At 36.0% G+C, this 22,313-nt stretch overlaps 1 protein-coding gene across 2 annotated transcripts in view; it reads left to right on the top strand.

Moving 5' to 3' along the window:
• The window catches only part of SYT1 (synaptotagmin 1), a 364,786-nt gene that overhangs the window by 235,708 nt on the left and 106,765 nt on the right, over nt 1-22,313 (top strand). Inside the window, exons 7-8 of one of the 2 annotated variants that reach the window (XM_072146793.1) lie at nt 8,414-8,598; nt 19,825-19,956. In XM_072146793.1, coding sequence (XP_072002894.1) covers nt 8,414-8,598; nt 19,825-19,956 — 317 coding nt within the window. The remainder of the gene's footprint in view (nt 1-8,413; nt 8,599-19,824; nt 19,957-22,313) is intronic. The other variant, XM_072146795.1, reaches the window with a different exon arrangement.

Below are 22,313 nucleotides of genomic sequence, written 5' to 3' on the forward strand. Positions count from 1 at the left end.
TTCACAGTTTGGGGAGGATGGGTACTCGACATTTGATGTCATCTTTATGTAAATCACTCTTTGCACTGATAGAATATGAAGTGAGAAAATATTACCGCATATGTCTTTCAAGAATGATCATGTAGGACTCTAAATTGGGATGAATAATGCGCTGTGACCAATAATGACAGATAAATTAGAATATTAATTGATTTTCATCCCTAAGATGGATCTTGGCAATCTGGCAGCTGCCGTGTTTGCAGAATTGATAGCAAACAGATTTTCTGTGTCACATAAAATTCCCCTTTGCTAGAAGAGAGGTGTTATGATCGCTATACTGTAGCATAGATGTCATTAACAGGAACGTGCGCAGCATCCTGCAAGGACATGGCATCATTGGCATCTTATTACTATGAAGTTTATATATTAATGCCAGGCCCGACTGGCAACGAATATAAACTCACACTGCTTGGAATATGTCTCTTTTTATCTTGGTATTTATTCCTCACCGGCCCACTTTAGATCATTAAAGTTAACAAACTGTCAATGTCTTCTGTCTACCATTTCATTAGCTCCCTTAACAATTAATTAACTAAAGAAAAAACATGTTGTGTTCAACAAAGGCAAAACTAATTGCAAAACTGAAGCAGTAAGATTGTAAGATGACACTAGGATAAATACAGTAATACAAGTAAAATGAGCTCCTTTTATTAAAATGTTTTGTTACAATGGTAGGTTCTGTAACATACTTTATGAAAAAGATGTTCCAAAACTTAAGTCTAAGTATTTATTAAAATAAAAAAGTCCAGAGAGCTGACAAATCTTATTAGAACTGTTTCAGTCTGAATGTTATAGCTTTGAGTTATTACTTTTAATATTGATCCATCTATGGAAGCTTTGTAGATAAATAATGGTTTTCCAACCCCTAATTTAAGTCATAAAATGTCAGTCCCATTTTGACAATCTCCAGGCAATGAATAGATGAATTAAAATTTTTGTTGTGCACAACTGTAAAAGGGGAAGTGCAGTATTAGATGGAACCATTTCAGGTAATATAAAGTCCTCTAGACCGGGATCCAATGTTAAACAGGCTTCATATTCTGGTTAATAAAATGGGTCTCAAGTTGTTGGTCAGCTGTTTAGTCAGCATTTTCTGTCTAGCCTCTGCCTTATGTGAGCCATTTCTGATCATATAGGAGTAATCAATGTCATTAACTTCAAACATCTACACTCAGGTGGGCGGAGCACCCATCTGATATTTTAATGCCTAATTAGCATGTAGGTATTGAAACTACCCTGACTCTACATTAAGCTCCTGTCAGATTGGTTTGTCCAAACTTGGAGTACAGTAGAGAAATAATTGCTTTCAAATGGTGAAGGTTAGAGTAAAAATACTAAGCCAGTGTCATTGAAACAATGCCTGACAAAGGAAGCAAATATATGGTGCTGGTGTAGGTGGTGGAATGTCCTGTTTAATACTACAGAAAGGTACATGGTGCATTCTTTCAAGTGGTTTTATTATTGAGCTACTGTTCTAACAATTTGGTAATTTGGGCCCATTATGTACCAGTTACAATATGTAAACACTGGTTTTGTAGCAATTTTAACTAAACCTATATGACTAACTAAATATTTAAAAAATGCTTCTGGCCTTAATGGGAACCTGCCACTTAGAATTTCATTTTTAGCTGGTGACAGATTCCAATAGCCTATGCTATGCTGATTTTAAAAATGCTTTTGTCATCATTCTGAATCATTTCAAAAGTTTATACTAGTTTACGTTACATTACCCGGCTCTCTGCAAGCAGCATGTGGTGAGTCCCTGGGGAGGGGCTTCAGCAGCCTGAGTTTGCCTGTTTCAGTCTCCTCTCTACACTCAAACAGCTCCCACTCCCCTCCCCAATTCCTGCCATGTGCAGGTGAGATGGAGAGGAAGAGTGCATGAGGACATAGGCTCACAGGCACATAGACTACTGAAGCTGCTGACCCAGGGAGCTATTTTAAGCTACTGGAATGATTCAGAATGATAACAAATGATTAAAATCAGCATAGCATAGGCTATTGGTACCTATCACCAGCTAAAAATGACATTTCTGGTGACAGGTCCGCTTTAAAATCACAATAACCTTATAAGTGCAGTAAGAGTCAAGCAATATTAATACAATCCAATATAATTTTATTATCAGAATGCTATTTGCATGCTTTGGAAATGTCTACTTTTTATATAATATGTAGTTCAAGTTCCTTGTTCTCAAGAGGTTAAATATTTTTCACAGAGAAAATTAAATTTGTTGCTCATTTTAATGGAATCACAAAATCTGACATGTCCAAATTGCAATACTAAATCTTCTAATGTATTGTTCCCGCTATGAAATAACTATGTACTTTTTCAGATTACACACTTTCGTTGACAGCCTTAAATTGGTAGTCATGCTTCATCTGACATTTTTAATTTAACTTTTTGAATCAAGTTCTTTAATAATTGTAAAAGTCAATGTATTAACTCCATATGCAAACTCTCAATGCAAGGAAGCCACCAGAGCGGAAATAAATCTGTATGGCATTATGGAGCATGCACACACTGAACAATGTAGATAAATATGCTGTAAAATGCTAAGCCATTAACCTGGCTCCCTTGGCATTAACAATGCTACATTCCTTTAGTGACACATGGTGACTTTTGTACATAAGAAAATTCAAATTTAGTCTTCAATTTTTGTATCTCCTATGTACAGTGTCCATATTCAGAGTCAAAAGTCAGGTGTCAAAGTCAGATATCAGAGTCAGGCGCCAGAGTCACAAGTCAGAATCAGACATTGCTTATAGATAACATTATATGATCTTAACCTCTGACTTCTAATAATGTTCTTAAATAGACACCGTCTATGTTGCTTGACCACATAAGTCTCCTGACCACATAAGGAAATCCTAAAATTAAAAAAGTGTCTTGAAAATATGCCAGTTCTTCATATGAACAGACCATAGTACTCATCTTAAAACACAAGGAAACTTAATACAAAGATAAGATGATTATTTTTGCTTACCAATTCCCACAAACTTTATCACCTTCAGAATTATAAGGTAACTATCTACATGGCAATCAGTTTTCCATTGGTGGGATACTACAAAATGGGGTGTCTGGTTTGTTGTTGTGAGTAGAGAGATGTGATGTAACTCTGTACATGCCTGTTGCATGACAAATGAGCTCTTTACTTGATGTTGAGCCCTCACTGAACTGTTATTTATAATTTCAGATCCTATTGACATACCATGTTATAGTATTCAAAGGATGTTTACTTACATTTTAACATTGGGGTCACTCAAGGACTTATGAACTAAGGGATACAAGTATTACAAGAATTTTAACTAACTTGGATGGAACTTTGTCTTGTTTCTTCTATTTTAATTAGACATCAGTCCATCATACAAGACTTGCAATGGGGGATATCATAAATATCCACAAAATAGAATAAATATTTTTATAAAACAATGGTGTGCAACAACATTGTTGATAAAAAGTGGTCATCTTATGATACACACATTCAGAGATGCCAAGAGGAAAGATAAGGAATAGGGATGACTGGATCCATTCAAGTTCGGGTCTGAACTATTTCAACTGAACCCAAAACACCCCCCCCCCACCTGCTGGCAAAGTTATGTGAATTCTTACCCATTTACCTGTAAAAAGCTCCCCCATTGTCAAATTTAGGGGGAGTGTCAATTATAAAGCCCCAATCTTTCTAATACCTAGAAACATGCTGCTGGTGTAATATTAAAGAAAGGAATCTCATCTTTCAGATTGCGGCAAGCTTGTGGTTCATTGTGCTACTGAACTGGAGATACAGGCAGCATTAAAACATTATTGAAAATACAAGCTGCAGATAAAGATTCAGTTACTATTTCTTAACTGCCTGTATGTCTATTTCAGTGCATCACAGAACCATAAGCTGGGATGGGACTGAAGGAATCTAAAACCAGCAACCACTTAGCTTGACTCGTCTCATGTTAAAATGACTTGGGGGGAAGATTTCACATTAAAGAGGGAACTCTAGAAAGGAAATGTTATCCTCTTACCGAGGGGGCAGTAATTTATTGGAGTAAAAGCTGGTGACAGGTTCCCCTTGTTAGAGTTAATACCCACAATTGGTGCAAGCAACCAATGCATGCATGTGCTGAAACCAAAATTCTGACTTAACCTTGGAGTTTGTGTTTGTCATTACTAGTAGGGAAGTACAGGCAGTCCCCGGGTTACGTACATGATAGGGTCTGTAGGTTTGTTCTTAAGTTGAATTTGTATGCAAGTCGGAACTGTATACTTTATAATTGTAACCCCAGGCAAAAAAAATGTTTGGTCTCTATGACAATTGGATTTTAAAAATGTTGGATTGTCATAAGAACCAGGATTAACAATAAATCTTCATTACAGACACCTGTGATAACTGTTACAGCTGATCATTGTACCCTAGGACTAAAGTACAGTAACTTACCAACATCCAGAGGTGTGTTTGTAACTAGGGGTCGTCTGTAAGTCGGGTGTTCTTAACTAGGGGACCGCCTGTATAATGATGATAATGATAATGATGATAATGAAAAGTTTCCTAAACCTTAAATGTATATTATTTTAGATGCTTTTTTTTGCACCCCCCAAACCTCACTTCCAAATTTTTCCTCTTCAGCAACAGATGTTTACGAGACAGAAACAATATTGAAGAAGGAGCATGGTGGCTAACATTCTCCTGTGAATGCTTATAAAAGCTTTTCAGCTGATAAGTAACAAAGATGTTGAATGCTGTTTACATGCTCGTGAAGAAATAACTCCATTTATTCTCTACTAACAATGAATAGCAATTACAGCTCTCTTTTAAAAATATTTTGTTAAAGTCTGCAGAGTCGAACTCCCCAGAAAGTAATGGATTCTGTTAAATGGAAGTAAAAACCCTGAATTAATAGCATTTGCTTTACAAGAAGAGAGTTCATAAACTCACGAAGTTTATGTTTTTGTGTATATTTGGTTAAAATAATGTACATTGTTGGATACAATACTCAATTTTTTTCGGTACAGTAATATATTCTAAGCTACATTATGTAGTAGACTGGATTAATAGAACATTGTTAGATAATGTGAGGGAAAGTTATCCTTCTTGATGGAGGGGTATCTCTATGTGGTTGCCATTGACTGATGACCCTGGAAGCCCTTATCACAGGCTGATATCATCCTGCTCAAAGAGATGGTGCAAAGCTTTAAACATAGTGCACCCAACTCCAAGCTTTAAAATAGAAATAAAAGAGTTAGGAAACACCAATCTCAGCTGCTGGGAATAGTAGCCACTGATGCAAGAGGCAAATGTCTAACCACCACCAATACTCCATCTCATCCCCCATACTGCACTTGAAAGACCGGAACTGCTTTGCACAGAGGCCCTGTGCTTACTAGTGCCTACATCATGCTGTACATTCCTTTATAGTATGTTCGTTTGCCCGATGGACTCAAGATCCTCTGATGTAAACTCTACGTTCCACTCTGTTCATGAGAAACACAAGACAAGCTGAATGGGTTTGTGCTTGTTGATGTCTGTAGCAGGCTGTACATTTGTGTGCAGATATTCAATGCACTAAATGTAGGAGATGCATTTGATTTGTGATGTGGCCATTGAATTAAGCTGGGGTGGCCTGCCACAGGTTGGTGAAACATGACCAGATGACCCAAATGTGCAGTTAAGGGTAACAGGAGATGTTCCCCACAACACTGTGCAGAACACGGGGAGAGTGGAGTTTGGGAATTTAGAATAGAAAGGACTGCTCTCTGCTATGGTGGTGAGTGGGTCCTCTACATTGTAAACAATAAGTTGTAAAGTCCCCCTCTATTGGCCTGCATATGAAAATGCTTTAGTGTGTTACGCGATCAACTATAACCTGAGTAGACGTAGACCTGAGTATAAATCCTTGAATATATTGAAAAGGAGTCAAACTTCAAGCCTTATAAAAAGCTGAAATACTCTTCAAATATTAAGAACATTTTTGTCCTTTTATTCCTTTTCTAAGCACTATGGCCTATTTGATATCATACTGGGATAATAATTAACAGGGCAATAATTTACTTGGAAGTGGCCTTGATTGAAATGAATTACTATAGAAATTTTCTATTATCATAAGAATTATGCAGATGCTCATTTTGGAATAGCTGGAAGAAAGACTGTTCATGAGTACAAACATCTCTGCTTCTCTGGGTAGGAGGGTCGCACTACCATCTATGGAAGGTGTTCATTTTCTCAGCAAAGACATTAATTATCACTTCAAGCAGAAAAATCTTGTATGGCTTTTTGCAGTCATAATTTCACCATATTTGGGTACTCTGAAAAAGCAATTTTCTTGTTTCAGCCTCTATTATGTCTTCCATATGAATCAAGAGCATTCTGCTTTTTTTTGCATAGTGTCTTCGCAAAGTGCCTTGAATTCTCCTAAAAAGGTGTAGAAGGGAAGAGAAAATGATCAGTTTGCTGATGACAGGCATTGTTATTGTTTCGGTTAGCAGACGTTTTTTGGGGGATTTTGCCTTTCATTATTATTCTAGTATATAATCACACATGCAGAAAGGAGCGGCGCTGAGCACTGATGGGACACATTATGCTTTATGTGTCAGAACATCCTTGTAAAGATCTTTTATTCTTAAAGAACTGCCGTAAAGTGCTTTAAAAATCCTCAAATGTCAAAATGTCTGTGATTGTCTTTCCGTTTCATTACACAGCCATGGTATTATTAGTGATGTGTTTGTGGAGCGCTGAATTGTATCAGCACAGCCTAAGCTAATGTTTGTATAACCTTTAAAACTACACAACATCAACATCTACTGGGGCCTTCTTATCACATACAAATGATCCACTGCGGACTTGTTCCAAACGGCCATGTAGGCCATGTACAACTTCCATTGTGAGTCCGACAGCACAACTTTATCAGTATCTGTGAATTACAATTTGCTCCTAATTTTCTTCCATCATTAACTGCAAGATTCACATTGCCTGTAACCATGGTAACCCGGGCTGTGAATTGAAGTAATTGTTTTAATAAGTATTTGTTACTGTTAGGGTAGACGCCACGTCGCATGTTATATTGTCACACATGGCATAGTTCCTTGTTCTCAGCTTGAATTGCAGATAGAGTAAATATGCAATATTCATCTGCGAAATGACACACAAATGACCTTGAGAAGCAGCACAATAACATTATTACCATGACGGCAGCAACCTGAAGAGATTGTAATGAAAACAATGACAAAAGCCTAGATTTAAGGCTCATACATGCCACTGTATAACCGTCATAATACAGCGCGTTGAGAGTCTATGATGCTCTCATATTTTCATGCAGGCTTTTTTATCATGGATTTTGTGTAAATTCTGAATTCTATTGCATGCAGTTTTATGCTTCTGGCATAGAATATTTCCTTAATACTTGCAGAGTCACCATGGGGTAGATCACCAGGTTCCCTCAGGTCCCAGCAGCCTTGATCCTCACAGCTCTACAATGTGCTTGAGACCAAAATGTAAATTTTGCATGTTTCTAATGTACTTATTTTAACAAAATGGTTCTTTTGTTATGAGATTTTAGTAATCTATAAAGTAAATAATGTAATATCTCAACAGAATTTTGGGAAAACCCAAGGTTTTTTTTAATTAAAGCCTTATCTATACTTTTTTTCCAACCACACAAAAATACATTTTTTATCAATGTAAAGGTCTGTGTTGAACTTGAATTTTAATTTTAATTCACTGTTAATTTTAGGATGAAAAGTTGTACACTGAACAGCCTCAATGATAGTAGCAGATAGTATTGGACCCATGAACAGTGTATAGACATAATTTTTTTTTTATACATCTGGCACAGGTAAACCCAGAAATGTGGGTCTTCTGCTTGTTCAGTCCTTTTTTTTAAAATTTTGTTAGATGCTGCATATGTTCCTGCATATACAGAGGAGGCATATACAATTAAAAAAAGACAATATACAATTTAAAGGAGTTTCAACAACATTGACATGTATGGCATAGCCACAGAATATGCAATGAGTATCTAAGTGGTGGGATCCTAGAGGGTTACCTGCTGTATTCAAGAGGAGATTGAATGGAGATGTTACTGTGTGTCCCTCTCTATTCAAGACCATTGGATTTGTGAAAACAATCAGGCTGCACTTTCATCCACTAAGTCTTGTGTTCTATGCCCTCAAAAGATGCCTCAGCTACCTCTGTTACCTACATGATATTTGAAGGGAACTTTTTCTAATATCCAGTTTACATAAAGGCTCTTAAGATAACATTGATTTATATTCAGGAATATGTTGGGACGGAGTGATAACCTGGTTTTGAAGTACAAGATTGCACTGCATATCTACATAACCAGGTATTATCTATCATTCTTATGTTCATGTTCTTCTCTTATTTTGCAGTGCCACCTTGGGCCTTAATCGCAATAGCCATAGTTGCTGTCTTGTTGATACTCACCTGCTGCTTCTGTGTCTGCAAGAAATGCTTGTTCAAAAAGAAGAACAAGAAGAAGGGCAAAGAAAAGGGTGGGAAGAATGCTATAAATATGAAAGATGTAAAGGATTTAGGCAAGACCATGAAAGACCAGGTAACCAAGTCCTTGTATATGCTAGTTGTGCAAAGATTTTTGTGTTTTATATGTATATATGTGAAACAAGTAAGACCTGTGTTTCCTGCCCACAATACAGTGAAAACTAGAAATGTTCACGTAAAATGCTGTGTGAGATTTCATAACCACTAGATAACAAAATCGTTCAATTCTGGAAATGTATGGTACTCTGTCACTGAAAACAATTCAAATCACATCTATTGCATAGCAGAAAATTGTATTGACTTGATTTACACCTTAATGAAGTATTTACAGAAACATATCTTGACCATGTTAGACATTAAATGTATTGTAGGATTAAATTAGACAAAGCAAATGACATATTGATTTCTTACTGATGTGATTTTGTAAATACTACTCCAAAGGGAGTCATTTATTAGGAGTAGAAAAATATATATTTTTTACACTATGATGTTGCATATACAGCTAGAGTATATAATAAATAGGTAGATAGACAGATTTTTTTAATACTGTTTAACTGTACAAAGGAAAAAACGAAAAAGATCCAGCTCACCAATCACGCAGTCTGCTTCCAGCGCACGGATACAAGAAGATCCCCATAGACTTAAGGCAACAATGAAAGAGTAGAAAAACCAGCGCTTCTGGAGACGTTTGTAGTATAAAGATGAAAAACTTTCTTTTATTCGTTCCTCTTTAAAATCATATCACGGCAGTGTGCACACACAAGGATACACGGGGTAAATCCAACGCGTTTCGCTCAGACGAGCTTAGTCATGCATACATCTACAAGAAGTTCTTACCTCTATTTAAACCTTGCGCTGTTCTGTGGCGTGTGACGTCACGACCACGCCCCCAAATCACATGACGAACACCGAATGTGACAGTCACGTGACTGGATCACATGATCGGGGCAGTCACACCCCCTAACAAAACAACGGCGTGGTAAGTTAAAAACATAATTACAGTCGTTAAAACCAACCTGAAAAAGGAATTATGTGGAAAAGGACAATAATGCACACCTGTATTGAACTAATGTGTGATATCAAATACAAGATATGGAGAAATAAGTATGCATATACATGGCGCACTGACACTCAGAACCTAATAACATCTATACTAAAAATGACTTATGTGGCCAGACATGCGTTACCCTCTGGACCCAATTGCTAATTAACAAGAAAGAAATGTATATATATGCAAAAAAACACAATCATATCTGAATGCATGGACTATTACCTACTTGATCGATGTAATTCAGGCACATAAGTCCGAGCCTATACCTACACAAACAATGTAATGCACTACTGGCGTATATAATTCGAGACTGTAAGTCATATAAAGAAATGTACATATAATGTGAAATGCCTGGAACCTCTAATAGCACAGGATTAAATCCTGTCTTAGGTTCAAACCGAACGGTTGTGTAGTTTTTAAAAGAAACATCCAATAGGTTTCCCTATTCATTAGCTTTTTCTTGTGGTCACCACCCCTAGTTGGTCTTTTCACTTTTTCTATGCCCATCCACTTAAAGGAGCTGGTGTCCCCAGGATGGGTGTTTTGGAAATATTTAGAAGCCGCAGAGATGTTTGTTAGATTAGTGTTCCTAATGTCAGAAAGATGCTTTCTGATCCTTGTTTTCAATGAGTTCGTGGTGCATCCTACGTATTGTTTATTACAAACAATGCATGTAATGAGGTATATCATGTAAGAGGTGTTACAATTGATTTATGTCTGTACTTTGTAACTTATGTTCGTTGTGCACGATGTAAAGGTGTCGGTCGTAACTAAGAAACCACATGTTAAACATCGTGTATGACCACATTTGTGGTTACCCACATGATGTAACCAGGAATAGTCGTTAGTGTTATTCTCAGTAAATGTGAATAGACTTGGGGACACCAGAGACCCAATGGTTGGGGCCTTTCTGGAGCTGAACCGTACTCCTTGCTTAAGGCACATTTTTAGATCATTGTCTTGTTCCAAAATTGGAAGATATTTGTTAACAACTTTTTTAATTTGTTGAAACTGGTTACTGTATGTAGTAGTGAATGAGATGGGAGTCAAACCATCGCCTCCTTTTTGTGAAGTATTGTGTTGTTTGTCTTTCAAGAGTGTGGATCTTTGTATGTTGCTTAATCTTTTTTTAGCAGAGGACAGGATCTTCGGTCTGTACCTTCTCTCTAGTAGCCTATGTTCCCAATCCTTTAAATGTTGATGAAATATAGTATCTGTGGAGCTATTTCTGCGGATATGAATCAATTCCCCGAAGGGGACAACAAAATAGTGTTCCCTGAAACCTGTTTGCGGAAAGGGGATACTGTGACTATGTCCTTTTTAGCTTCCAAAGTAACATCCAAGAAATCTATACTAAGGCCCCCAAAAAAAGCGTAAATTTTAAGTTCATCTCATTAGAGTTGAGGTAGGAAACAAAATTCTCAAATTCCAGTGGAGTATCGTTCCAAATCCACAACAGGTCGTCTATATAGCGGCCGAACCACCCTATAGACGACCTGTGTGGATTGTTGTCACAAAAAATGTACTGTTTCTCCCATTGTATCATGTAAATGTTTGCAAGGGAGGGGGAAAATTTAGCCCCCATAGGGGCCCCCTCCACTTGCAAATAATAGTTTTCCAAAAGAAATTCTGTTGTCATTAGAATGTATTCCTTGAGTTCTGGAGAGTATGTGCTAAACTCATTTAAATGTTTGGCCAAATATATGAGAGCTTTCTTGTGTGGAATTGACGAGTACAAAGCACATACGTCACAGGATGTCCAACTATATGTGTTTTTCCACCTGAAAGTTTCAATTTTTTGTAATAGGTGTTAAGTGTCCAGAGGGTAACTCATGTCTGGCCACATAAGTCATTTTTAGTATAGATGTTATTAGGTTCTGAGAGTCAGTGCGCCATGTATATGCATACTTATCTCTCCATATCTTGTATTTGATATCATACATTAGTTCAATACAGGTGCGCATTATTGTCCTTTTCCACATAATTCCTTTTTCAGGTTGGTTTTAACGACTGTAATTATGTTTTTAACTTACCACGCCGTTGTTTTGTTAGGGGGTGTGACTGCCCCGATCATGTGATCCAGTCACATGACTGTCACATTCCGTTTTCGTCATGTGATTTGGGGGCGTGGTCGTGACGTCACACGCCACAGAACAGCGCGAGGTTTAAATAGAGGTAAGAACTTCTTGTAGATGTATCCATGACTAAGCTCGTCTGAGTGAAACGCGTTGGATTTACCCCGTGTATCCTTGTGTGTGCACACTGCCGTGATATGATTTTAAAGAGGAACGGATAAAAGAAAGTTTTTCATCTATATACTACAAACGTCTCCAGAAGCGCTGGTTTTTCTACTCTTTCATTGTTGTTTAACTGTACAATATTAAAGTTACTGTACATGGTCATATATACATATAAAACTGGGTTTGTAATAAATACATAGTTACTCAACATATAAAATCTGCAAATCAACTAAAATAAATGTATTTCTGTGTTTAGTTGTGTTGTTTGTACAAATAAAATTGTGTATACTTTGCCTTAACTTGTTTAATGCACAGATGTAGCACTGGTTAACATGACAATTAACCAGTTAACCAGTTAACCAGACAAATATAGGTCATCTTAACCAGTGTGTACAATGCCATATGAGATATTTCCTCATAATGTATTCACTACATCTTGCCCACAATATTATGCTATAGAAGGTAGCAAATGATGACATTTGGGTTTACTGGATTCACCCATCTTGCATCCATTTTAACAGTATAATTGGATAGTGTAGGTTGAAATCCTGAATGGATACTAATGCCCCTGATGCCACTAATGCCTTCTGCAAACATCGGGACACATTTATCATAGCTTATATACCTGAAGATAGGTGTACCCCCTCTACCCCAGGTGAGATTGGAGTGGTGCTGCTACTGTAGTTTAAAAGAAATTAGTAGCTTATTCTGATGCAAATTGTAATTTTAAAAAATACCTGAAAAATGTATGAGTTTTGCTATATGAATTGCTGCAGTTGTGCTCCTTCCATTAACCTGCTGCAGACTTTAATTGAAACATTAGGGGCAAACATAATATCGGTGTCTCCTGTGCAGAAGCACCAGTGCCCAGGAAGTAGGGGGCCCTATGAGAACTTTGACATATCTATCGGGTTCAAATGCCAGAACTAATCAATTTAATGTCTAACAGGTATTAATTTATTGTCAGAAAAACATGAGAATGTTACCATATGGAATAACAAGGGGGCAATTTCGCAGGGGCCCTTTATTGTATGTGCCCATTATTGATGTGAATAATTTCTCCATCAAGCACACCTACAATACTGCTGCTATAGCTAACCTGCTGTCAACCCTTGCCGTGCGTCCTCAGTTTTATTTTGTCTTTATCTTTTTTATTGGATAGTAAAGAGGTTGCTTTAACCATCAGCATGTTCCCGTGGCCAATTATTATTGAAAGAAAGAAAAGGGTTTATGTACTCTGTAAGGAATTTGCTTTCCCTGAAGTAACTCTGCCTGAGCCAGTTCATAATATATTATGGAATTTCTTATAATGCAGTTTCATAATATACCCAAGGTGAGAGTGTTCTATTTAGTGGTCATAAAAGTAGCAAGGAGAGATAAAGCACCAAACTCCACACAAGCCCAGAATAGCATGTACAAACAAATCAACTAAAGACAAGAAATCACTTTAGTTTCTGCTTTGTAGATCTTTAATTAACATATGTTTTCATGATTATGTTAATTAAAATATGTTTAGTTCATGTCTTTAATGTTTGTTTTTTAGCTATTAGAATTCATCTGTAAATGACATTTTCACACAATGAAATAGTCATCATTTCTAATCTAGCTTCACAAAGAATTAACTGTATGTCACATTTCTCTTCATATAAAATTGCCAATTGTAACCCAGCTCCTCCTTTCAGCAGAAAACTAATTATTTTTTTTCTTTTTGATCCTTCATCAAAACGATCAATTCCTGCAACAATCCATAATATATAATATTTGAAATCATTGTTGTATTGTTGTTACTCATAATAACCAATGATATATTGTATGAAACATGTACCTGCAAAAACTGTGTAATTCAATGTTGGAGCCATTCATTAGTAACACTGCTGTCTTTTAAAGACTCTTTTATATTTACAGTGGGGTTCATTTGTGGCTGATAGCATCAATAAGCCCTAATTTATTTCATATAATTTGTGATATAATATCACTTCTGTACTTTTACAAGACTGACAGGTAATCATGAAAGGTGTGTCAGGGAGGCTACAGTAGATTGTCAAAATAGAGTCCAGAAAAAAAAATCTGATAGTGGATTCCATAACAATAAGACCGGCTGCACAGAAACTTGTGCAGCCCCTGGAAACAGGCCACACACTGCAGAGAAATATGATACAAGGACTACCTTTTTGCCAGCCGAACCGCAATGCCGGTAGTGTAACAGTTCTTATAGTGCAGGTCCTGCAGTCTGCCCAGCAGACATAGGATCCTTGCACACGAACGGTTCTGCCTCCACAAGCTGAACATGTTCTTGTGCAGTTGGCCTAAAAGTATAAAAGATTCCCCTATAATTTGGACGTTTTAATAAATCTGATGATCCACTTTCATGGGCTTTTTTTTCCCCTCATAAACCATATACACACCGGTTTACATACAAGATAGGTTCTATAGGTTTGTTCATAAGTTGAATTTGTATGTAAATCGGAATAGGTATATTCTTTAAGTGTACCTCCAGCCAAACAATTTTTTGGTCCCTGTGACAATTGAATATTTAAAATTTTGGCTTGTTAAAGGAGCAAGGATTTATAATAAAACTTCACGACAGACACATTTTTATTTCTGAATTTATTAGTAAAATTATCAATTTTCTATTGATATAATACATTCGCAAAGTTAGAGCTTACTCTTATATTACATTGTGAAAACCAATATAGCTGCATTAACTCTAAAAATAATAATCAATTGAGTAAATAAAAATGTTCCCTCATTACCCCCTTCCTGACTTGCTGCAGTCAAGAACAAAAGTACATCCAGACATTATTGTTCTGGGCATTCAACTGTTATCTAAAGGGACAAGGAATAGACATTGCACACTGTAGAATAAGACCAATTCTTTTAAAAAGTGTCTTGGTCATTGTTTGCCTGGATTTCAGAAGCTCCCAAGTGTAGCATAAACCAAAACCATTTACATGAGGCAAACATTACCCAGTAAAAGATATTTGTATTCACCATGACTTATTTCAGCGCAAATGACCCCCATTCTGTTACTAACAATGTGTTTTGTTATTGTATTATTCCTGTTTTTTATTTTCTATTCTGTTTTCTTTTCTTTTTTTATTTAGTTTTTATATGTATTATGTTATTCAGTTTTGTATAATGTACTATCTCTGTTACCATGTGGAAAAATGACCTATTTATTTCAAGAGGGAATATGCTTTGAAGGCATCTGAAAAATTCATGAAAGCATGAAGTAGATGTATTAGCACATTATGAACTTTCTTCTGTGTGACAGTATGATTAGTAAATCAGACCATTTATAGGCACGGTTCATTCCCGATGTGGCAGTGGAAGGCGAATTGAGCTGTCAAAAGAGTGTTCAATGGTCATTCCATAATAGTTTTATAATTATTTTTAGAACTATGTCAGATGAATGATAAGTATTGTCATTTATATTTGCTGCATAACATGTTATGTGGGATATTCCAGACATTTTTATCTGTTATACTTTAATAGTGTTGTTATGGTAAACATATGAAAAAAAGATGACCTGTCTCTATCACTATGCATGGCCAAAATAGCTGAATGAGATTTTGATAAGATTATTTTAGGTAAGGTATATGCTGTACTTAACCTTTAATAATATGACATTCAGGCATGTATAGAAAAATAATAATATACTGAAATAATTGAGACTCATAGGGAATTATTCCCTTTTAACTTTTTCCTTCACTATTCCTTCACGATTCATGTTGTGTAGTCACAAAGGGCACAAGAAAGTTGCCATTCTGGAAAAGTTATTGATCTTTGTTGAGTGCGCCAGTCTGTGGTTCTAGAACAGTTAAATCATGCAAAGCATAAGTATTTGGCAATGGTTTTTCCTGCCAGATTCTGTGCTTTCATGTAATGTATTACTATATATATTAGTGAATATCATACCTAAAAATTAGAGCAAAAAAAATAATGTTATTACATACTGTAGGTCGACCAATAAAGCAGATGGCAGTTGTCTTGTCTCCACCAATCACCTTTTAATAACATTTCCTATGGAGAGGTCAATAATTAGTCAATAATAGTTATAGTCTTCAAATGAACTTTTAAAACATTGTATTTATGAAAAAATGAGCATCAGTTTTATGTTCTATCCATTGATACTTTTTGTTATAACAAGTATGTGCCATGTGGGACATGGTACAGGTATTCAGAGATGCACCTAAGAAAAAATCCGATAATCCCCCACTTTGCATCCCTTACACTAGACCGAACACATAACTTGAGGCGAGAATAATATGCTGGAATTTTATTAAAATGTTTCCTTTTTTATTATGTTATTATTAATGATAATTTTTAGAAGAGCTTCACATTTATAACATAGCTTTAGGATGAACCAGACAGATGCCGTCAACCAAGTCGATTCTCGTCCGAGAAACTATGGTTTATGACTAGGAGATGTTCTACTTTTTAAGGAAACAAATGCACGGTGTATCAAAATAACAGTCATGGACAATGATCTGTTAAAAGGTAGTTGTATCGTGTGCCGTCTGTTAAAAAACGCTGTTGACATGTGGCCATTTCTTTACTATCATGGGCATGAACTTTAAGTGGTGTATGGATAATATAATATACTAATGAAATAGCAGCATTGATATAAATAAATGTCATTGGTGTACTTTAGCATTTTTGTAGCATTATCTTTCACATACTAAATGCATGCACAGATATAAATGACTTTACGGAGAAGGAAATTATTTCAGAACATGGGGATTGACCTACATTTCAGCACTCTAAAAACAACCAACCGTAAATGATATGCATATCTAATGGTCATTTTTCCAAAGTTCTTACTAATGGTTATGTGTGGCTGTCTTAATTTGATTTCTTCCTTCTGTGTCCTCCCTCTCTGTGTTGTATCTCATGACTGTTCTGGATTGTCACTGGCGGTAGGTTTTTTTTCCTATTTTGATAAACCATAGATAGTGGAAACATTTTATGATTAGTTGTCTTGACAGCTGGAGCTTCTCGATTGAGATTAATCCACTGCTTAACACTGCTTAATACATCAAGAGGCTGAACTAAATTGATTTCATTCAAACGTAAATAGAGTTAGCCCCACAAATACAAACAGAATTGTATTAGAAGGCTAAAATTGTGTAATTGCTGCAAATAATCAACGTTATTAAACAAAAATTACAGATCAATTATATGCTTCATATTACATGTCCTAATAATATTATTTCAACCAAAGTGAAATATGAGTCATAAGATTTCTGCTTCTAAGTGAGTTTATATGTGTGTGAGAATAGACATGCTCTGTGTTATGCTAGACAAAGCCACACTGATACATAGTATGAATTCACTAGGGCTGCCTCTCCTAAACAAATTGAAACATTTTGAGTGTTTCTACAACTATAGGAATAAAAAAAAAAGTCAGACTTTTTTCAGGAACAACACCACTCTTGTTTTTGGGCAACTCCATTCAAGTCAATGACTTTGTGCAACAATACCAGACACTGTCCATGGACATAGAAAGCATTGTTAATGGAAAAATAAATTATACTATATGCAAAACATGCCATTTATAGCTAAATCTAAATACCATCCAAGTCATTTTAATAGGTTCCTGAAATGTTGCTTGGGACCTTATTTGAGGAGCACATAAATAATTGTAGCCAAGTAGTTTATGAGTGATTGGCAGCTATGTGCCTGCAAGCTGATGTTTTGCCCACAGACTTAACTACTGTGATAAAAAAAGCATTTAACATACTGGCGTTAGTTCTATAACATTCTGCCAGAGATATTCCTTAGTTAACATTTATCACTAAGTTTTTGCTGTTGTTGTTTCATGTGTTGAAGGCTGCTTGGCAGGTATCTTCAATTATGAAGCCAAGTCATTTTGTGGACAACTGTGATAATATATTGAAATGTACTTCACAAATCTTACATTCACTAGTAGGGTGTAGAATTAATATACTGGGTTTAAAACAAATAGTTGGCTCCATTATACTCGGTAGATATGTATGTATTAGTCATTAAGATTTGTGAAAATGTGCTTACACAATTGTCTATTTTTTAATTGGCACAGATCAACATGTGACACCAAGCCTTTTAGTACTTACAGTTATAAACTGAATACTAATAATTTAGTGGTAATATCAGAGCTAAAAATATTCTTTGACATAACTTATAGCATAACATCATTTTATTTCTTGGGAAAGATGAAAAAAAAACAGTGCCGTGTAGGTGTAGTTTTTCTTTAGCATGAAGAAGTGCATAAAACAAAAAAAATCTTTCTTCTCATATCTTTCTTATCCCCAAACTTCCACTCCTAACTCCTAGCACCAAAAACAGCAATATAAAACAATGACTATAGGAGAATGTTCTAGGCTTACTTTGTGACCTGTGGAGGAATCATTGAGCAGGGACGCAGAAGAGCCAAAAAAAATTAAAAGTTTATATATATATATATATATATATATATGCGTGTTACTTGTCATTGTATTCCCGCCCGTCCTTTTAATTGGATGACAGCTAAAAAAGTGACAGCTTATTATAAGCCTTAGCAGCCAGAGAGAAATTGCATGATTTGAATGCATTTAAATAAAATATATTAAAAAAAAAAAAAAAGAAAAAATTATTTATATATATATATATATATATATATATATATATTAGTCTATCTATATGTAGTATGGGGTGTTGCTGAAAGGTAGTCACTGGTTTTAAGCACAGACAAAGGTACAGGTGCAAGGTATGTGAATTTATTGTCTTTTAGACATCAACCAAAATAGATCTGCTTTTTTTAGCTTGTAAGCATAAACTCCAACAGTCCTTTCTTCCGGTACAACAAAATACAAAGGAACAATCTTCACCAGGTCAACAGTCAAGCATTCCAGAAACTTTTAGGCAGCTATTCTCCCTCAGCAGATTGAGGACATGAGCTCCTTCAAATACACAGTCCCCACAGCTGCCTTTTGATAGGTGGCAAAATCAGGGCTGGAGTATGGGAGTGTGCTTTCCCCCCTTCCCGAGCAGACTCTTTGATCGCTTCATAAAATTCCCAGATCCAACCCACAATAGGAAAACATGCTTAGCGCTTTACCATACGTCCTCTTCCAGTAGCAACATAGAAAATGTAAAAAAACCCCAAACTGCTAATTAAAATAAGTGTCAGCAGAAATCACCAACATCTATCCAAATAATTGCCATGATTGTAGAATAAATATTTTTTGGTCTATTACATAGTTAAGTTATGGGCCAATTAACATCTACGCAACACATAAGATCACTGTGACCTACAGAGTGGAGAAACATTCATTTTCTAAATGTTATTATAAAGCAGCAAGAACACATAAGCTTTCTATTACTGGTTGAAAATGTTAGACTAAATCTCCAGTTAATTAAATTGCTAATCTTTGACTTAATTACTGACAAACAATTCTTAAATGACTTCATGAAATATAAACATTGTGAAATGAATTTGGTTCAGCCCGGCTTACTATAAAAAAGTATTCAATAATAACGTACCTATAAAACCCTTAATTTCATGAGCCTCCATATAATGATAGCATGTTTGAATATGTATTGGGAATGGCACTTTGACCTATTTGAAAAGTTTTTAAGAAACTCAAGATCTAGGTAGCCTTTATACTGGAATGAGCCTTGATATAGTGCATGCAGATTTGACTTGATTTCATTGGGATGTAACTTCTTGATAGATTTTTGTAGCATTATTCTTAGCATGTGTTTTGACATATAATAGAGTTGATTTGTTATCAAGCATTTTGCAGTATTCACGTAACATAGTTTAGAAGTAAGTTAACCTTAATATGCCTGCTTCCATTCTAAAATCAATCTTCTTACTATTTTGCTGCCTGCCAAGCACCTTTATTTACAATATGACTAAATGAATATAACATCAGAGTTCATCTACTGTAAACCTACTGTATAGCTTTACATGTAAAACATCATCATTTGAATAATACCTCACACATCCCATAAATTTACATTTCAGGCATTAAAGGATGATGACGATGATGATGCTGAGACAGGTTTAACTGATGGGGAAGACAAAGAAAAACCTAAAGAAGAAGAAAAGCTTGGCAAACTTCAATATTCATTGGACTATGATTTCCAAAACAATCAGGTTAGATGGTATTTTTGTTTTACCTATGTTATATATTTCTACATTTATTTTACACATTCAGGTGTTTAGAGATTATATCAGACAGAGCAACCCACATGTGGCATTAAGTAGAGTAAATATGTCAGGAATTGTTTTCCCAACCTTATAGGAAACCTACCACTGCTCGCATGATAAAATCATGCGAGCAGACCACCTGGTAGGCTATTTAATACTGATGCCGGCACATACTTTAGTTAGGCACGGCGATCGTTAGTTTAGATAAAAAAATGTTTTACTTACATATGAAAATATTCCTCCGGTGCTACCCCTACGTCATCTTCGGAAGGGAGATGCCTTCCGATCTTTAATTATTCACGCCTCCTTCATTGTAGCCGTTTCCTTCGGGTGCCGAGAGCCGTGACGTCACCAAGCTCTCGGCACCTATCGCTGTCCGGCTGTGTGAGAGTTAGTATCTGCGCATGCGCGATAGGTTCCGAGAGCTTGGTGACGTCACGGCTCTCGGCACCTGAAGGAAACGGCTACAATGAAGGAGGCGTGAATAATTAAAGATCGGAAGGCATCTCCCTTCCGAAGATGACGTAGGGGTAGCACCGTAGGAATATTTTCATATGTAAGTAAAACATTTTTTTATCTAAACTAACGATCGCCGTGCCTAACTAAAGTATGTGCCGGCATCAGTATTAAATAGCCTACCAGGTGGTCTGCTCGCATGATTTTATCATGCGAGCAGTGGTAGGTTTCCTTTAAAAAGCACCTTGTACATAACTGTTCATATTAAAGATATAACTTTTTGGTCTTTTGCTGGGAATATTGTGACAAGAATTAGATCGAGACAAGCTTTATAAAAGGCTGTGAAGAGTCAGATAAAGGTACTAAAGTGCTAAAGGCACTCAATCAAGCAAAGTAACCTAATCTAATCCAGAGGCCTAACCTAATGTATAAACAAAGTCTTGAAAAGAAGAAAGAATGGGTCACTCACTGACAAAGTGCTGTATCTTTATTCAGGCCAATAGTAGATACGCAGAGGAGTCGGGCACGCCACAGAACGACGGGCCGTTTTGAACGTATAGTGCATTTTCAAGCCTCTGACATTTAACCTAATGAATAAAGGCCAATTGTAGCGTATATATGTCAAGTATTGCTTTTCCAGGCTTACATAGCTACTTGTACATAACTATTGGTCTTTTGCTTGGGAGACAATTATCAGTGAGGAAAAGGGTGCTGAAAGGGTCTTTTTCAAGGTACTAGAACTCCCTCCCTTTGTTTCTCCATGCCAATGATACACAAATTTTAACAAATTTCCTCAGGAAGAAAGCCCATAGTAGAAGTCTTTGTGGTTTTTGTCAGTCTACTTCCAGTGAGGAATACTGGGCCAAGAACTAGATCAAAACAAGCTTTACAAAAGGCTGTTAATAGTCATATAATGGCAACAATCTGAAATGTAATCTTATTTAAAGGCAATGGACTCAACCTAATGTATAAAGTAAAGTCCAATCACCTTTAGAGTAAAAAGTCTTGAAACCACCATGCTCTCTCATTCTGGTGCCAGCTCACCAAACCCAAATGCTGTGTCTGCTTCTATATTATTTGCCAAGAATATATATATTTGTCAGGACAGTCTTTTAAAGAAAGGAAGCAATAGCCTGTAATTCTGATTTAATGTTTTGAAGCAAATAGAGGAGACTGTAGATCCACAACACCTCTTCTTAATGTTTTCTGCCAATGCGGGAGCACAATCCTCATGTTCCATTCCATTGTGACTGACCACTCAATACTCAGAGAATATCATTAAATCAATAGGAGACTTTATAAATCTGAAACCGCTAAATCCTGCCAAAGAATAATAAATGGAAGAAATTGGTCCTTACAAACACATTTCACTTTCTGTCTACAGATGAAAACAAATGTGAACTTTATTGAAAGAAAGCAGTTGTTCAAGCTCTTGTTGCTGCAAAGTCAAATGAAAAGTCATTGAACTCTCCTGCCGTGTAAAGTGTGTGCAGAACAATAGTCCTGTATTTCAGGATGGTATTGTAAATACACAATCTTGAGCTACTGGAATATCAAACTGATTTCAGTGACCTTGGTCTGTAAAGATTGTAGATATGTTGCAGAGGTATTACAAATATGGATGTACATGAAAAAGGTATAATTGAGGCAACATTCAGTTTGTGAAAGTATATAAACTCTGCAGTAGAATAGAATCCTGCACAATACATAACAAACCACATAAAACTTTTAATCTTTTTCAGTAGTTATCATTATGTATTTAACTAATTCCCGCTCAGCGACAGCTATATCCTTCACTGAGCATGATTAGTTAACGCTCAGTGATTCATATATCCATCATTGAACTG

The sequence above is a fragment of the Engystomops pustulosus genome, chromosome 4 (assembly GCF_040894005.1).
Source record: "Engystomops pustulosus chromosome 4, aEngPut4.maternal, whole genome shotgun sequence".
Classification (NCBI taxonomy): domain Eukaryota; kingdom Metazoa; phylum Chordata; class Amphibia; order Anura; family Leptodactylidae; genus Engystomops; species Engystomops pustulosus.